This window comes from Grampus griseus (assembly GCF_964374135.1).
Source record: "Grampus griseus genome assembly, chromosome: 20".
Taxonomy (NCBI): domain Eukaryota; kingdom Metazoa; phylum Chordata; class Mammalia; order Artiodactyla; family Delphinidae; genus Grampus; species Grampus griseus.
This window is the reverse complement of record NC_139014.1, coordinates 10,878,025-10,896,233: the sequence shown is the minus strand read 5'-3', so window position 1 is coordinate 10,896,233 and position 18,209 is coordinate 10,878,025. Positions and strand designations below refer to the sequence as shown.

General features: G+C 58.4%; 1 protein-coding gene across 1 annotated transcript; it reads left to right on the top strand.

Moving 5' to 3' along the window:
- Positions 1–12,129: 12,129 nt before the first annotated feature.
- Positions 12,130–17,831, top strand: NPTX1 (neuronal pentraxin 1; the record flags this gene model as incomplete). Its single annotated transcript, XM_082679119.1, has 5 exons — positions 12,130–12,573; positions 12,863–13,070; positions 15,189–15,433; positions 16,644–16,823; positions 17,610–17,831. The coding sequence occupies 5 exons, from the start codon at positions 12,130–12,132 to the stop codon at positions 17,829–17,831; spliced, it is 1,299 nt and encodes a 432-aa protein (XP_082535245.1).
- Between the last annotated feature and the right edge of the window lie 378 nt (positions 17,832–18,209).

Below are 18,209 nucleotides of genomic sequence, written 5' to 3'. Positions count from 1 at the left end.
GATCCCACATGCCACGGAACAACTAAGCCCGTGCGCCACAACTACTGAGCCTGAGCTCTAGAGCCCGTAAGCCGCAACTACTGAAGCCCACGCGCCTAGAGCCCGTGCTCCACAACAAGAGAAGCCACCACAATGAGAAGGCTGCACACCACGACGAAGAGTAGCCCCCGCTCGCTGTAGCAAGAGAAAAGCCCGCGTGCAGCAACGAAGACCCAACACAGCCAAAAATAAAATAAAATAAAATTATTTTTTAAAAAAATGGGCGCCTTTCATTACTGCCAGCTATAAATGGCAGTCACGGGAAGGAAGCGGTGACTTCACAGACCCAAATACTATGAGTGTGAGGCCGAGATAAAAGGATGGAGAGGAGGGAGACGGGAGTGTGTATGCGTGCGAGACAGAGAGAGAGGGGCGATGGAGAGGCCCCACCAGGGAGCACTGGGGCCTGCAAGCCAGATGCTGCAGCAAAATGGAGCTCAATTCTTCCAAGCAGGCTCTGAGCTCCCCCACCCAGCTCTCTGAGGCATCCCTCACTTAAAGGGGCAGCAGGGCTGGGTACCTCCAGATGGGGTCGGATATGATGCTCCCCACCTGGGATGACAGCTGTCCACGCAGCAGGGCCTAAGTTTGCCCATTAGAAGGTGGGCTTCCCAGTGACCAGGTCTCTGCCCTGCTGCGTTACTCTCCCACCTGTGCCTGGTCCAACTCTGATGGGGGTCCCCTTCTGCAGGGCACCCACAGCCCGCCTAGGACCTGGAGAGCATGTGGCTGGACCAAGCAGCCTGGCCCCTCCAGGCCGGTGGAGCTGGGCCTGCAACAGCCTCCCTGGAAGCACCCCCTGAGTGCCTGGTCACCTATGGTCAGAGAAGACTTTGGGGTGGGGTCGGGGGATGAGCCCACACCCTGAACAGGAGCTGCCCTCCTGGACCCCCAGAACCTCTGTGCCAGTCCCACTGCTGGTCCACCATTGGTCCATGCTGTGCCCTTGACATGATTTCCAAGGAGGCAGAGAACATCCCTCTTTCACAGATGAAGAAACCAAGACTTCAGAGATTGAGTGACTTGTCTTAGGTTTAAGACTAGAATGTGCAGCCTACACCCCGGCCGGCCACTAAGGGGCATGTACGAGACATTTGAGCTGTTTTCCACGTGGTACGGACAGGCAGCACTGCCGTCCCTCCTCCACTTCTGTTTAAAGGCCAGGGGTTATGACAGCTTGAGTGTTGGGAATGTTCCCAGACTGATCTGAGGGATAAGGAGACAGGAAAGGGGGCAGCAGGGCTGTGTCAGAGGCCTGTGGAGGGGAGACCAGGCTGCTGGGTCCCTGAGAAATCAACCAGGACAGTCATGGAGGCCAGAGCTAAATACGGTCAGCCTTGGACTTCACATAGAATGGGTGCTGGTTCTGCACATGGCATAATTTTGGGTGTTCTCCCCACCTCCACCCTTGTTCCAAGCCGTCATCCCACCCGGTCACCAGGACAGCCTCCTAAACGGTCTCCTTGTCTGTTCTGGTGCCAGTGCTGGATCCATTCTCCACTGAGTGGCCAGAAGAAGCTTTCAAAAATAGTCACCTGCACCCTCCTACGCTGTTGGTGGGAATGTAAATTGGTGGAGCCACTATGGAGAACAGTATGGAGGTTCCTTTAAAAACTAAAAATAGGGACTTCCCTGGCAGTCCCAGTGATTAAGACTCCACGCTTCCACTGCAGGGGGCACAGGTTCAATCCCTGAATGGGGAACTAAGATCTCACATGCCGCACAGTGCAGCCAAAAAAAACCCCCTAAAATTAGAGTTGTCATATGATCCAGAAACTCCACTCCTGGGCATGTATCTGGAGAAAACTCTAATTCAAAAAGAAACATGCACCCCAATGTTCATAGCAGGACTATTTACAACAGCCAAGACATGGAAGAAACCTAAATGTCCATCGACTCGACAGATGAATGGATAAAGAAGGTGTGGTACATATATACAATGGAATATTACTCAGCCATAAAAAAGAATGAAATAATGCCATTTGCAGCAACATGGATGGACCAAGAGATTATCATACTAAGTGAAGTAAATCAGACAGAGGAAGACAGATATATAATATCACTTATATGTGGAATCTAAAAAAATGACACAAATGAACTTACAAAACAGAAATAGACTCACAGACATAGAAAGCAAACTTATGGTTGCTAAAGGGGAAAGCAGGGTTGGGGGAGGGATAAATTAGGAGTTTGGGATTAACATATACACACTACTATATATAAAATAGATAAACATCAAGGACCTACTGTATAGCACAGGGAACTATATTCAATATTTGTAATAACATATATAATATATATATATACACATTAAAAACTGAATCACTTTGCTGTATACCTGAAACTAACACAACATTGTAAAATCAACTGCAATTTTAAAAAAATAGTCACCTGCTCCAAGCCCTTCTGTGCCTCCCCATGCCCCTAGTGCAGTCCAAACCCTTTAGCGTGACCTACTGAACTCCGCGTCCACCCCCTGCTCATCCAATGATCTGCTCTTGCCACTCTCAAACACCTCGCTGCCTTGGGGCCTTTGCACGTGCTGCCTTTCCTCACCTAGAATACCTCTTTGCCTAGACAAGTCTCACGCCCGCTTCAGAGCTCAGCTTAAACGATACTCCCTTGGGAAGGCCTTCCCTGATCCCCTGCCTGGGTGGGAGCCCTGCTGTGTGCTCCTCAGATGCCCCTGAGTCAGCTGGGCTCTCCCAAAGGTAGAGCCTGAGGCTGGTAGGTGGTTTATCTGTGAAGTGGTCCAGGGGGAAAGAGGAGTGCAAGGATGAGTGACAGAGTTGGCTACTGCTGTGGGCACCAGGTGTTCGATCCCAAGGGACCTCCTGAGAGAATTATGAACCACTCAGGGCCATCCCCCCAGGGGCAGGAGAAGGTTCTTATCCATTGACTCTTTACGCCATTGGTCCAGTGTGGCCTCACCCCACACTTCCAGGTGTGCACTTGAGTGTGCAGAGCAGAAAGGAGCCCCAGGGCCTCAGGAAGCGAGGACCGCTGGGCTGCAGCACGGTCGGGGGTGGGGGCGGGGAGCTGGCCGCAGGCTGTGCAGCCCAGACGCCAGGCAGTGGCCGCTATGAGAGGTGACAGGTACGCTCCTGGCCGCAGCTCCTCACTCTTCAAGAATCCCTTGTTAGGTCGATTTACCCCGGCCTGAGGGTGGGGACAGCTTCTCCTCCCCATGCCACCCCCTGTGCCCAGCACTGTCCTGGCCCATGGGTATCACCAAGTTAAGAGCCATGGCAGAAGGAATAAAAATGGACACTTACTGGGACTTCCCTGGCAGTCCAGTGGTTAAGACTCTGCACTCCCACTGCAGGGGACAGAGGTTCAATCCCTGGTCGGGGAACTAAGATCCCACTTGCTGCACAGTGTGTCTAAAAAAAAAAAAAAAAAGGGGGACATTTACTTCCCACCCCACTGGAGACGGATGGGATGACCAGGAGGGGTCAGGAAGCATGATGCTCGGTATTCCCTGGGAGGTCGGCCTCACCTCAGAGCCTCAGAGACAGTCATGGCTAAGGCTAAGCTTCGACTGGCTTGGGGGACCGGGGAACCCTGCCGGAGTCACTGTCAGCCGATGGGGCCGATGGGGCTGGTCCTGAGTGGGGGTGGGATGGAAGGGTGAGGGCTGGCTTTAACCAGTTTCCTGCTGCAGCCCTGCCTCCCAGGGCACTGGGCTGTCCCTGTGCAGACAGGGAATGAAAATCTTCCCAGGAAAGAGGCTTTGCAACCCTAAGACAAGCAACAGGAAGATGTCACTCCTTCATTCTTTTGTTTTCTTCCCACTACATGACAGTTTAAGATTTCTCCTCTTTGACCACGCCCCCACCCCAAACCTCTCTCTCTCTCTCTCTCTCTCACATACACACACACACATACCCTACAACGGGTGTTTAAAGAGGGTTCCTCTCCCAAGAGCTCCTGTTTCATCCCCATGACATGTCCACATGCTGCAGGATCTGAGAGGTTTGGACACTAACTCTGACTCAGCATCAAGAAAAACAGAGATGGGAAGCGCAGCCACAACGGAAAAACAGCTCTCTGCTTCCTGCACGTCCTGTCAGCTCCCCTCCTGGCTTGGAGACCCTCCCCGGACTGGACCAGTGCTGCCAACAGCACAAGGACATCACTGTAAAAATGATAACCTCCATCACCACTGATCATGCGCTCGTTCCATGGGGTGCCTCCCCTGTGCCACCTGATGTCATCCTCACATCCACCCAGAGTCTCGCAGCTGGTGGCCAAGGCCGTGACCCTGGAGCTCACACGCTGAGCCTCTTTCCCTCCCAGGGTGCCTCACCCTGCCCCAGAGGGGCCCACTGCATTTTTTTGATATTGATAGACCAGAAAGCCATGGGTTCATGCTTCGGCCCAGCCAGACACCAGCTTAGAGGGATCTTAATACAACTGCTGGTAGCAGATAACAAGGTTTTAAGAAAAGTGCATGAAATTGAAACTTAAAACCAAGAAATCAACTTTAAAAAAATTAGCTGGAGGGCTTCCCTGGTGGCGCAGTGGTTGAGAGTCCGCCTGCCGATGCAGGGGACGCGGGTTCGTGCCCCGGTCCGGGAAGATCCTACATGCCGCGCAGCGGCTGGGCCCGTGAGCCATGGCCGCTGAGCCTGCGCGTCCAGAGCCTGTGCTCCGCAACGGGAGAGGCCACAGCAGTGAGAGGCCCGCGTAACGCAAAAAAAAAAAAAAAAAAAAAAAAAAATTAGCTGGAAAGCTCTTGCATCTCCACCGTCTGGGAGAGTTCCCGGCAGCACACAACAGATACTGGAAGACTGACTGTTCACTGAATGAATAAATGAATGAATGATTGGAAACAGAAGGCCAGTTCTTACAAGAATAAGCTGTGCTGCTTAAGCCAAGACACTGAAATGTAAGGAACCTCGATTGCCTGGTCTGTAAAATGGGGGAAATAAAATGTAATAGCCCCTGCTGTGACCGCTTCACAGGTTCCTCCGTGATCAAATGAGGGAACGAAGGAACTGGTCTGTGTCGTGTTCTCTGGTGCACTGGGAGGTCCCCCAGGGCTCTCAGGACCTCGCCGGTGCCTGGCAGCCTGCGGCCTCTGTCCAGTGAGCCTTGTTCACGGTGGCCCAGTCCCCAGAGGAAGAGGCTAGAGAGGCAGGAGCTCATGCCCTCCCCTCCCAGGTATGAGTGATGGCAGCAGGCACAGACCTTATAATAATTGTAATCCCTTGCTGGTACATACCATTTTTATTCCAAAACACTTTTATGCCTCGGCTCATTTTATATTTCATATGCCCTCTCCTGGCTGTGGCAGATGGTAAAATTGATGTGGAAGGACACAGCGGGCTGGCGGCCCCAGCACCCACCGCACCAGCCAGATGCTGTTAGCTCAAGGGAGCCAACCAAAGGGATGCAAATGGGGTTCTGGAGTGGGGGCTCCAGGACCGCTCCAGACCTGGCTTTTGAATTTACCAGTTCCTTTGTCTGGAGGGAAGGGATGCCAGTGCTGGGAAGCACGCTGGTGTCCAAGGGCACCATGCAAATGGCTGGGAGTGCCAGGACCTGTCACCAGTGGCGTCACTCTCAGAGATCAGAAATCTTAACTAATCTCTTGAGCAGTGGGGTCCCGGGCGCTCTCCTCCATCCTCTCCCTGGGCCGTCTCTATACTGGTTGGCTATAACTCCACCGTGCTGAAGATGCTCTCGGGGTTCCATTGTCAGCCCCCGACCTCCCCACTGACCCGTAGTCCCTGTTGGCTCAGGACCAGTCTCCTCAATGGACAATATGGATAGTCTAATAAGTACTGGGTTTGGGGCCAAGTACCTGGTCCCCATCATTTTAATTTCCTACTGCCTGTCGAATAACCACTTCAAACGCGACATGTCCCAGCAAGAACTCACGGTCTCTCCCTCCCTCCAGACCTTCCCCTACTCAGTGGGCGGCACCAGTCAGGAAGCTTCCTAGGTTCCTCCCTCTGCTCACTCCTCACACCCAAGTCATCACCAAGTCCTGACGATTTCATCTCCTCAAACGTTCTCAAGTCCGTCTCTCTTTCCCTGGCTCCTGCCACAAACTCCTTCCCACCCCTTATCACCCAGCAGCAGCCTCTCAGCCAGTGTCCCCCTCAAGTCTGCCCTCCCAGGCAAGTTCCCAGGCAGAACCTCCTACATACACTCGGCACCGCAGCTGTGCCTCCTTGCAGACAGGATGAAATGGACAGGACGGAACTGTGGCTCCTACACACTTGCCAGCCCTCACCCACGCCTCTTGCCAGCCAGCTCTGCAGTTTACACTGCGAAGATGGAAGACGTCCCCGCCCGCCACTCACGCCCCTCCTCCATCACCCGGCATTGCTCGTGCCAGCCACCTCCCTCCCCACTCACTCCTCAAGACCATGCTCTGGTATCACCTCCTCAGGAACTGCCCCTGACTGCTCGACCCCAACCCACCCACCTGCCCTGGCCTGGGGCACTCACGTGCCATCCCGCCCTGGAGGTACGTGGTACCCCATCTGCCCACCAGGCTGAGCACCCTCAGGATGGAGAGACTGTTGTGTTCATCCCTGGCCCCGGCACCGGGTCTGCCCCTCAGTAGATGCTCTGGAAATATTTGCTGAACTGAGAGCACACTTGATGAATATTTACACTGTACTAAGTGCCCACGGTTCTGCCTGGGGCCAGAAACCCCTGCTTGGAGAAAAGTGAGTTTTCACCAAAACAGGATGGTAAGTTTATGCCTGTAAACTCCTGTTTACTGGAGTAAGCAAGTCATCAAGTTCAAAAGTACCCGTTCCCCACCTGATCCCAGCATTGGGCTCGGTCCAGAGGAGGGCAGGCCACCCAGGGCTCTGTTCCAGCCAGACTGGGCTGACAGCTGCCCAGGCTGGCTCAGAGGAAGGGGGCCCTCAGGGTGGGAAATGCCCCTGGGTGCAGGGAGTCTGGAGGCCCGGGGTGGGGGGACCCCACTGTCCAACGCTAATGACCACGGCCCACGACTGGTTAGTCCCCAGGTGGCTGCCGCAGGGATATTGGTATTCACACAATGGGCATGAACTTGAACACCCTGTGGTGGAGCAGGGGGCTTCTCCTCCAAGGGTAGCAGGTGAGCAGCTCCTCAGCCCGGGGTCTGCGGACCTGGCCTGATCTGCTTCCACCACCAGGTGTGGGCAGGATGGGCCACTGTCCCTTCTTGGGCCTCCTCTCTGCCACTCAGTCCTGCCAGTCTGAGAGCTCTTTCCTTTGTGGGTTCGGGGTTGAGGGGGGGAGTAGTGGGGTGGGCAGGGAGAAAGCTGGGTGGGAGTGTGAAGGCCAGGGCTTGCCTCTCAGCTTTGCCTTCACTGCACGTGTGGGAGACCCTGGACTTCCCTTGGTTTCCTTATCTGCCAAGTCAGGACAATAGCCCCGCCATGCCTTAGGGAGGCAAATGAATGAACATGGACAGAGGGCTTTGAAAAGGACAATTCCTTGTTTATAAGATAAGGCTATTACCGCAGGGGTGTCTGAGGAGAGGGCAGAGGGGACGGTTCTGGTGTGGTCCCTCCCCCAGCAGAGCTGGGCAGCAGGGACGTGTCCCCGTCACACCAGAGTGGGTGGATGGGGCCTGTCAGGAATGCCACTCCAGGCCAGGGGTCAGAGGCCCCGTGGGACTTGCTGCTGTCAGAGTGGCCCCATCCCCAATCCCTTGGGCCCAGGAGCTTCTCACATAGGAGTCACATGGCCTGGCTCTGTCGTGAGGGCTTGGCTGCCAGAGGTACCTACTGACTCTCACCTGGTAGCAGCCAGAAGCCTGTCTCCTCTGCTCCAGGGACAACCTGTGGGTGCTGCCTCCCCCCAAATAACCACACATAGAGTGGCGCATAAGTCATCGTCCTGGACACAAAGTGAACACCCCTACGAAAGCAGCACCCAGACTGAGAAACAGATCGTAACCAGCACTGTGGGGCTGCTGCAAACAGAAACAAACCAAAAACAGAAACAAAAGCAAAAATCAGCTCAGGAGCATGGCAGACGTGTCCCCACACATTTAAAACAGCAGCCCCTTACACTACCGCAGCGCCCTCCCATCCCAGGTTAGATGCCAGCTCACCCAGCAGGGTCCACGGCGTGTCCTCAGCAGTGACATGGGCCTGACTCTTGTCTGAGGAGCCCACCCGTGTCCAGAGCCAGATCAGTGAGGACTCCTGCCTTCTTCTCTTCCCAGATGGGGTCCCGGGGCCTTGCCTGGCCCTCCCCCTCCACTCCTCAGCCTCCCCCTCCACTCCCTAGCCTCCCCCCTGCAGGGAGAGCTATTTCAAAAGGCAGGGTGGACCCTCATGCTAGATGGGCTCAGAGTCAAGTGGTGGGTGGACCCTGGCCTGGGTCCATTGTCCTCCCAGCTCTTCCCAGTGCCCTCCCAGGTCCTCCCAGGTTCTCCTTGTGCCCTCCCAGCACCCACCCAGCGCCCCCCTATTGCCTGCCATGAGGGTAACTCTTTCCTTCCTAGGCTGGCCCATGGCCTTGGCCCTTGAAGAGAACAGGGCCAGGAGACACCACAGTATGGGTGAGGGTCCTGGGCACAGCACCAGGCTTGGGCACCCTCCCTGGGTGGGCTTCCACCATCCACTGGGTAAAGACCCTCAACAGCACTGATGTGCTCAGAATAGTGCCCGACCCACCTGTTTAGCCTTCCTATGCCTGCCTGCCTTTACTACGCTGGCCACAGCTGGGGAGCCTCCGGCCACACTTCTCCACCAGTCCCCTTTGCTTTCCCTACATTGAGGTACCTGCGCCCCCCCCCAATTTAACCTCTGAAGGCCTCTGTATCCTCTTCCACCAGTGATGTGCCCAGCTGGCTGGCTCCAGCTGATTGCTACATTTCCAGGAATTTGCAAGCTGATTGTTAAACACAGCCATCATTAAAATTTAAATTATACAAACTTACAATTATATAAATTATATTAAGAACGAAGGTAATACATAGAACTCATCACTTTCTAATGTTTTCTACTACATTTTACTATTATCTATGCTTTTTAGGTTCTTCGCATCTATTGCATCCATGAGGTGGGAAAACCACGTACTTGTGTGATCCTGCCACATCTTTTCCCAACTCCACTGCAAGTGTGTATACGGCACTTCCTCCCCCCCACCCCCACCTCCATCCCTGCTGCAGTTCTGACATACGGGGCTCAGGTCGGGAGAACAGGTGTACACATATGAGACCTGCAGACCACGTAGCTAGGCAACTTGTTCTTCCTCTGAGGGTTTTGGGCAAGGCAGTCCTTGATTTCTAGTCCCCAACTTCCAGATATCTCCTGAACTCTAGGGAGGGAGAGGACGCTGCAAACACTACCCAGATTGAATCTCTCCTGCCCAGGGTCTTGGGTACAGTTAAAAAGATTTAAAGAAGGCAGAGGGCTGCCATAGTGTGCCCCCTACCAGCCCCTCAGCACAGCCCAGCATTTCTGCGCAGGTGTCCCACATACTGCCTTCTGGCAGACAGAGAGCTCCACAGAGGTCGCCCTTGGGACCAAAGGGTCCTGGGCCCTTGACCGCAGTGTCCTCCCCTCAGGGTTCCATACTTCCCTGTCAGAGATCCCACTGCCCCTGGACATTGCCCCAGGGTCCCTCCTCCCCTTCAGACTCAGTCTACTCTATCTTCTGTGTGTGTGTGTGTGTGTGTGTGTGTGTGGCGATGGCGGGGGGCGGTCGAGGTCTGTGGCGATGGCGGGGGGCGGTCGGGGTCTGGCCCTCAGTGCCCAAGTGCCGAGTGCCAACCGCTGAGATCTCCTCTGGAGGTAAAAGCCCAGGTCCCTGCCTTGCTCAGGCAAGCCCCGGCCGCTCCTGGGGCTCAGGACGCAAGGCCCAGCCCAGGGTTCCCGCTCTGTCCACACCTTCCTCCCGGCCCAGCTGGGCTCCTCTCCCGCGCCCACACACGATCTCTGCGGAGCGCCATCCCTCTGTGCCCTCAGGGCCCCACGGAAATCAGCCTCTGGCCACACACAGCCCTGGCCCGGGGGAGCGCGCCGGCGGGGGGGGGGGGGGCGCTGACCCGGGGGTGACGGGTTGGGGGGTGTGTGACTCCATGCGGTCTCAGGATGGGAGTTGGGGCAGAAGCCGTGATGCCCCTCGCGCGGGTAATTCCTCCCGAGTCGCTTGCTGACCTGGGGCGCTCCGGTCGCAGACACGCGTGGGACCCTCGTGGCCGGCCCCCTCCCGCGGCCTGGGGCCGGGCGGTGAGCTGCGGCAGGTCTCAGGGCTCAGTGGTGGGCGAGCGCTGCCGCTGGGGCCGGAAACCCAGCACAGCCCAGGACCGAGGCGCGCCAAGCCCAGGACAGCCGCTTGCGGGTCGCGGGGTCCCTCTGGCGCCGCTGAAAGGCTCTGGCCGCGAGTAGCCCGGGGGGCAGCGGGTGGGAGGAGGCTGCGGAGAGGGAGGAGATCGTGGCTTATCAAAAAGGTCTCAATAGAGCTGGCTTCATCTCCCACCCGCGGGGCGGAAGTCAGCTCCGCACCCAGGAGCTGCCTGTCGGTTCCTCCGGGCAGGGACCCGCGCACTTGCCAACGGCGGGGCCATCGCAGAGCCCAGAGGAAGCGGAATGAAGGGTTCGGGGCGTGGGGCGGGGGTGTCCGCCGGGCGGCCCCGACTGCGACTGTAGCTATGGCTCGACCTGTCGCATCGAGCCGGACCCCGGAGTCTTGGTACCTCAGTGCCCTCCTCTGTACAGTGGGAGCTGGGAGGGGCGGCTTCCGAAGCGCGTTTGGCTCTGACCGCCAGGGACTGGCCAGGGTCTCAGGCCCTAGTCGGGAGCCCCGAACCGGGCACTGAAAACTGGACGGAAATCTGGGAGCCGAGCCCCGCGGCGCCGCTGCCCAGAAAAATGGCTCGAGTGTGTGGGCGGGTGAGTGGGGTGACTATGAGTAACCTACCATCGTTTGGAGCTTCGCAGGTGCGACGCCCCCCTCCCAAAGTCCCGGACCCCTCCCCAGCGGCAGAGAAGTGGGCACAGCTGGGGTGAATGGGGTCCAGAAAGCCCAACACACACGCGAACACACACAGCCATGGACACAGGAACGCACCGCAACTCGCACACGGACACACACGTGCCCTCACATCTCCGCGATGGGAAGGCGCTCGGAGAGCGCGAAACGGTCCGCCTGCAGGGCCCCCTCGAAAGCGTGGCACCTCCCCCGGGGCTGGAGGGACCGTCCAGCTCCGGCAGCGCCGTCTGCCCGGAATCGGGCACGCTCGGCTGGCAGGAAAGGCTTAATCCGCAAGGGACGCCTCCGAAAGTGCCCGCCTGCCCCGCCGGCACGAGGTGGGGGCTGTCAATCCCAGGAGACGTTGCCAGTCCCCAAAGCTCGGAGCTGGGGGGTGGGGGAGGGCACAGGAGAGCCAAGAACGAGGGCGTGGGAAGCCCCCAGACCTGGGGTGTATAGCGTCTTTTTAACCCCATACGGACATCTAAGAAACTTGGAGCGGTCCCGCGACCCCCTCTCGGGACTTAGCGACGTAGCGAGGCTCTGCTCCCGGCGCTCCCCACCCGGCACGCAGGTGTGGACGACTTGAGTCCTTGGGGACCGGGTCCGGGCCCCGCGCGTGTTCAGTGCAGCCGAGCAGGTTGAGCCGAATTCTGTCTCCCGGGTCCTCCGTGGCCTCCCACACGCCCCGAGCCCCGTCGGATATTTGGGGACACCATGCAGGTGGCCCATCCAGGAGTCCGAGGCCGCGGCCCGGCCCACCCTCCTCTCCCCACCCCACTCCTTCTGTTCTCGGCTGGGATCAGGGACGGGCCGGTAGAGGGTGGTGCGAAGGCCGCGGCGGCGCCGGGGGTTGGGGGAAGTTTTCCCCACTACGCACCCCTACGACCCCAGCCGAGCAGCGGGCCCGGGCCGCAGACAATTAAAGCGGGATTCCTCCCCCGCTGACGTCGGCAGCGCGAGGCCCCTCCCGCGGTGGCATAAAAGGCGCGGGCTCCGCAGCGCAGGCGGCAGTGGGGGCCGGACAGCGCGGCGGTGCGGGCTGCGCGGCGGAACAGTGAGCAGCGCGGCGCCCAGAGCGCTGGCCGCCCGCGGAGCTCCAGCCGAGCCGAGCCTGGCCCGGAGCGCCGGGTCCCAGCGCCCGCAGCCATGCTGGCCGGCCGCGCCGCGCGCACCTGTGCGCTGCTCGCCCTCTGCCTCCTGGGCAGCGGGGCCCAGGATTTTGGGCCAACGCGCTTCATCTGCACCTCGGTGCCGGTGGACACCGACATGTGCGCCGCGTCCGTGGCCGCCGGCGGCGCCGAGGAGCTCCGGAGCAACGTGCTGCAGCTCCGCGAGACCGTGCTGCAGCAGAAGGAGACCATCCTGAGCCAGAAGGAGACCATCCGCGAGCTGACCACCAAGCTGGGCCGCTGCGAGAGCCAGAGCACGCTGGACGCGAGCGCCGGCGAGGCGCGGACGGGCGGCGGCCGCAAGCAGCCCGGCTCGGGCAAGAACACCATGGGCGACCTGTCTCGGACACCGGCCGCCGAGACGCTCAGCCAACTCGGGCAAACTTTGCAGTCGCTCAAAACCCGCCTGGAGAACCTCGAGGTCCGCGCGCGCCGCTGTTTCCCCTCTGGCTCGCGCGCCCCTCTGCCCTCCCCCACCTCCATTCCCGACCCGGCCCGACATCCCCAACCCAGGCCTTGGCCGGGTGCCGATGCCTGGCTGGGCCCTCCCCAAGCGTGCGGGGCCCCGCGGACGGCCACTCGCCCGAGCTCCCCACCAGGCTGCCCCCGCAGTCGCCCTGAGGGGACCGCGCCACCGGCCTCCCGGCACGGCCCCTGCTCCACGCGTAACGATATGGTTTCCCCCCCCTCCCACCCTTGCACCCTCGCAGCAGTACAGCCGGCTCAATTCCTCCAGCCAGACCAACAGCCTCAAGGATCTGCTGCAGAGCAAGATCGATGACCTGGAGAGGCAGGTGCTGTCTCGGGTGAACACTCTGGAGGAGGGCAAGGGGGGCCCCAGAAATGACACCGAGGAAAGAGTCAAGATCGAGAGTGCCCTGACTTCCCTGCACCAGCGGATCAGCGAGCTCGAGAAAGGTAATGGTCATGGGGAGCTGGGGGGTCATGCATCCTGTCTCAGCTCCCTGGACCAGTGGGACCCTGCCTCTGGTCCTGGCTTCCTGCATAGCTCAGGTTGGGAGTGTAGAAGCCCTCAGCTCCTCCACCCCTCTAGCCCCATCCCTGCCCCAGGTTCTCCAGTTGGTGTTCCTGGCAGGACTGGGGTGCCCTGGGCTTGGGACATCTCAGGAAGCAGAGTGAGGAAGGGATTGCCTGGGGTTCCCTCCCCCCTCCCCCGCCACACTCACACACTCACAGGATTTTTCCAAGTCTGATTTGTTTAATCTTCAGCAACTTTGCACTATAGCTTTGGCTGGCTCGAGTCCTCCCTGGCTAGGAAAACCTGGCTCTAGCCGGTCCCCATCCACAGCAGAGAGCAGGGCATGGGCTGGGGCTGGGCCCTCGTGGTCCATGGCACATTTGGGCCCTGAGCAGGTTTCCTCCCAGCTCCTTGGTGCCCCTGGCATCCTCTGGGGATTTCCGGGTCCTCCCCTCCACCCTGAGCACACCCCCAAGGTTTTCTCTTCTGAGTGACCCAAGCCCAGGCATCTTGCATGCAGCCCCGCGGTTCCCGAGTCGCCAACTCCAGCCAGCCCCAATCTCACCCGAGGCCCACGGATGAGCTCGGGAGGCTCAGCCTTGAAGTCGCAGAAATCAAACAAGGTTGTAAAAGTGTGTGGGGGGGGTGAGACTCGGGGCTTGAAACAGGGCCACGTGACCCTTCTCGGACTGCAAAGTGTGCTGGATGGATTTAAACAGTGCCATCTTAAGGCACGTTATGTAACTGAAAAACAGATCGGGGAAGGGAAGGGGGGGAGAAAGGGGAGATTGGGGAAATGAAGAACACCCCCTGGAGAGACCAGGGACCAGATGTGCTCCAAGGGCAGGGGGCTGCCAGCCTGAAATGGAAGGGGAACACTGAGGGCCAGCCCTGCTCTGTTTCCTGACACCTGGCTTAGAGGAAGGGCGTGGGGTTGCTGGCCCAGCAGGATGCCTTCTAGAAATAATTCTTGGCCTGGAGGGCCGGTTTAGTGCTGGGCTCCCTGGCAGCACCCAGCGTACACCCTGGAGCTGGTGGGTGTGTGTTCCTGGCTCTGGGCCTGGTGCCCATGCCCACTGCTGGATTGGAATGTTTTGCCTGGAATCAGTCACACCATGCCCAGGGCCACAGCCACAGTGTGTGTGTAGGTTGTGAGAGGGCAGAAAAGCATTCCCTGGAGATGTTGCCAGCAGGCGGGGAGCTGGTGGCCGTGTATAAAGGGAGGGTATGGGACCAGGAGCCTGATTTTTCAGGAAACGCACAGGAAGCTCGCCCTGAGAATGACTGGCATCATCCTCAGAGAAGTCACCTTAGGGGAACCTGGCTTTAGGGCCACCTCCCGGCTCCCTGCTGTCCTGCCCTCTCTGCAGGGGCCCAGACAGAGTTGCTAGAAGAGCCTCGGGGGGTACAACTCTCCCTCCTGTGGGATGGATGGGATTCTGGAAACAACCTGAGTCCTCGGGGCAAATCGGCTGGGTCAGATGAGTGACCAGGGGCTGCAGTGTGTCCTGGCCTCACGGGAAGTGTGACGGGCACTGGGGGGCCTGCACCGTCAGCAGTCAGCATCCTGGAATCAGGTTGGGCTCCTGGAGGGGCTGCTCTGATGGGAGCTAATAGCCTCTTTACTGGCCGGGAGGAGACCTCCTTGCTCTGTGGTGACACCTTCGAGCGTTGCTTTACAGGGTGTGCACTGACCCACTCCCTACCCATGCCCACTGCCCAGCCCAGGTGCAGATGCTCAGAGCCCAGAGTGTGCGGGCGGCTCCCCACACCCCCATCCCAGCCTCTCCACAGGGGTCACCGTGTGGGAGCCACCTTATGGGAGCCAGACCGGGAGCAGAGACCTTGGGTCAGCTCTTTCGTCCTGGCCCAGTGCCCTGGGGCAAAGCACTTGACCTCTCCGAGCCTCCTTTTCAGCATCTACAGAACAGAGAGGAGTCTGCTTTGTCTGCATCACCAAGCCTGGTTGGGGGCAGGGGCACTGGCAAGCCTGCTTTAGTCAGGGACAGGCGCTTCGTCAAGGTGCAGGTATCTGGACTGTGTCCCGTCCTCCCCAGGTCAGAAGGACAACCGCCCTGGAGACAAGTTCCAGCTCACATTCCCCCTGCGGACCAACTACATGTATGCCAAGGTGAAGAAGAGCCTGCCGGAGATGTACGCCTTCACGGTGTGCATGTGGCTCAAGTCCAGCGCAGCGCCAGGGGTGGGCACGCCCTTCTCCTATGCTGTGCCCGGCCAGGCCAATGAGCTGGTCCTCATTGAGTGGGGCAACAACCCCATGGAGATCCTCATCAACGACAAGGTAGAGTCCCCACCCTTCTGGACTTGCAGAGCAGCAGGGCGAGGCCCCCAGGGCCCCAGTCTGTGCCAGCTGCTGGGACAGGTCTCGGTAGCATGAGATATACAGCCTCAGATGCTACTGTGGCCCCAAGAGGAGAGCCTGCCAGGCAGGGCTGAGGGAGGTGCAAGGTGAGGCCTGGGAGAAGTGGGCAGGGGTGCCCTTGCCGTGCTCCATGAACAGGCCTCCCAGACAGAGGCCTCCTGGCTGGTGGTGGAGGAGGATAATCCCGGGGGACAATCCATCTGACAGACTCCTCCTCCCCCAGCTGGCCTTGGAGCTGACTTTGCTCCCCCATATTTGGGAGACCATAGATGCTGGGGGGGGGGGTAAAGATGCTCCTAGAGAGTCCAAATCAATCCTGCTTAGCCCCCTACCCCTGGGAGGAGGCCGGATCTGGGCGAGTCCTTGGGAGAGGGCAAACTTTCCCTCCAGGGAGCCCGTCTCCATCTTGGCCCTCGTTAGCTGTGGGAATAGCGGCCAACTCCCGAACTCCCTCATCTCTATGGCAGCTTTGGTAGTGAACGTCTAAAACCTAGGCTGGGAATTAGATTCCAAGCCCTTGCTCTTGATGCCTTGCCTAGAAAGGGCTGTGCCTTTCTGGGGCCCCATTTCCCCCAAGTTAAAAGGGTGTGAGGGTTCTTTCATTGGCTGAGGCAGGCTCCCTGCCTGAAATGTTAAGAGCGTGAGTGAAATTCCAGGTGAGAGGCTGGTCTGAGCATTAAAAGGCATGGAGCCATCTCCCCTGGCATCTTTCAGAGTCTCTGCAAAAAGGCTGGGCGGGTTGTAGACCCAGAGATCTGGCAGTTAGAGATGGAGTGTTGGAAGAGAGGAGAGGCTCAGAAAGCAGCAGTGAACTCAGCCCCCAGGGGTGGCCCTCCTCCATCAGAGGGCCTGTTTCATAGACTAGCCAAGAGGGAGGAGATTGCATGCATATGCAGATCGATCTTAGGAGCCCCCTTGACAAATCTTCCCATTTCCTTTGTGATTTTGTGCTCCATCAATGGATGGGCCTGACAGTCCAGAGGGGCAGGTGCTGCAAGAACTCAGTAACAGCTCTTGATATTTATTGTAAATGCCTATGAATATCGGTTGAACTACTAACTAGTGATGATAATTGATTCTGATTGTACCCCTGTTCCCATAATGTCCTGTATGTTGTTCTCCTTCCCAGGTGGCTAAGCTGCCCTTTGTAATCAATGATGGCAAGTGGCACCACATCTGCATCACCTGGACCACCCGGGACGGGGTCTGGGAAGCCTACCAGGATGGCACCCAGGGAGGCAACGGCGAGAACTTGGCGCCCTATCACCCTATCAAGCCACAGGGCGTGCTGGTGCTGGGCCAGGAGCAGGTACAGGCCATGGGGGCAGGGAAAGGGGGGGCAGCTGCAGGGGGAGGAGCCCCAGAACCAGAGACTAGGCAGGAGAAAGGAGAATGAGGGTGTTGGGAGAGAGGGCAGAGAGGCAGCAGGGAGCAAAGTGGGAGGGAGCTGGAGACGCAAGTGGTTTCCGCTAGAAGCAGCTGAGAGAAGCAAGTGATGCAGCAGTTTGGGCAAAGTCCCTGCTCTGAGTGGGCACTTTCAGGAAAGGCGAGCAGGAGTGGGCTCTGGTCTCAAGGCTCTCCACAACTTTCTCAACAACTGCAGCAATGCTCTTTGGCACCGGAAGACCAAATGTGCATTTAGTGATGCATAATTTATTTCCTGGAAGTGGTTTGTCTCCCATTGGGCACCCAGGAGGGAAAGGCAGGCAGGAGAGCCCCAGGGCTTCCATTCTCATTGGGCCGCTATTGCTGTTAAAGAACGACATCTGAGTTTCTTGACTAGAGGCAGGGAGTGTAGGGGAGGCCCTCCAGGCACTGCTCCCACAGTTGTCCATGGACCTGGCTGACACCCTCCCTCACTGGGCAGCTCTCAGGTGCCCCCAGGAGAAGCTCTGCATCCAGGGCAGAGGAGGCCAGCATCACTCCTTTTCCTGAGCTTCCCACAGGGGAGGGACTGATGGATAGCTGAAGACCAGACACAGGGAGACAAATGGACCAGAGGTAGATGTGAGAGCCTTTCCCCCTGGGGATGCCCTCCTGATAGGCCCACACTGCTATGACCCCCTCCACCCTCATCCTCTGCTTTTCTCTGAAGGACACTCTGGGTGGCGGGTTTGATGCCACCCAAGCGTTCGTGGGCGAGCTGGCCCATTTCAACATCTGGGACCGCAAGCTGACCCCGGGGGAGGTGTACAACCTGGCCACCTGCAGCACCAAGGCCCTTTCCGGCAATGTCATTGCCTGGTCTGAGTCCCACATCGAGATCTACGGCGGAGCCACCAAGTGGACGTTCGAAGCCTGTCGCCAGATCAACTGAGGCCCAGGGCCGGGCTGAGCCTCCTGGTCCCCAGGTCCCCAGCCCCTTCCCGCTTCCCCCCTGCTTGTGCGGTGATGATCCGTCGTCTCTTCTTCTCTCCCTTTCCCCCAGGAATGACTCAAGGCCATCGCCCTCGTACATGCGCACACGCACACAGCCTGGTTTCGTCCTCGTGCACGTGAAGCAGGCCCGGCTCCCATCCGTCCCCGAGGTGTCCCCACTTCTCTCTAGGAGCCCGCACTGTTTCTCAGGCATGCCCTGTTCACCAGTAAAGCCGGCAGCTGCAACATTTTGAAAAATGCACACGTAGGTGAGAGGACCTGTGTGTGAGTGTATGTGTGTGTGTGTGTGTGTGTGTGTGTGTGTGTGTGTGTGTTT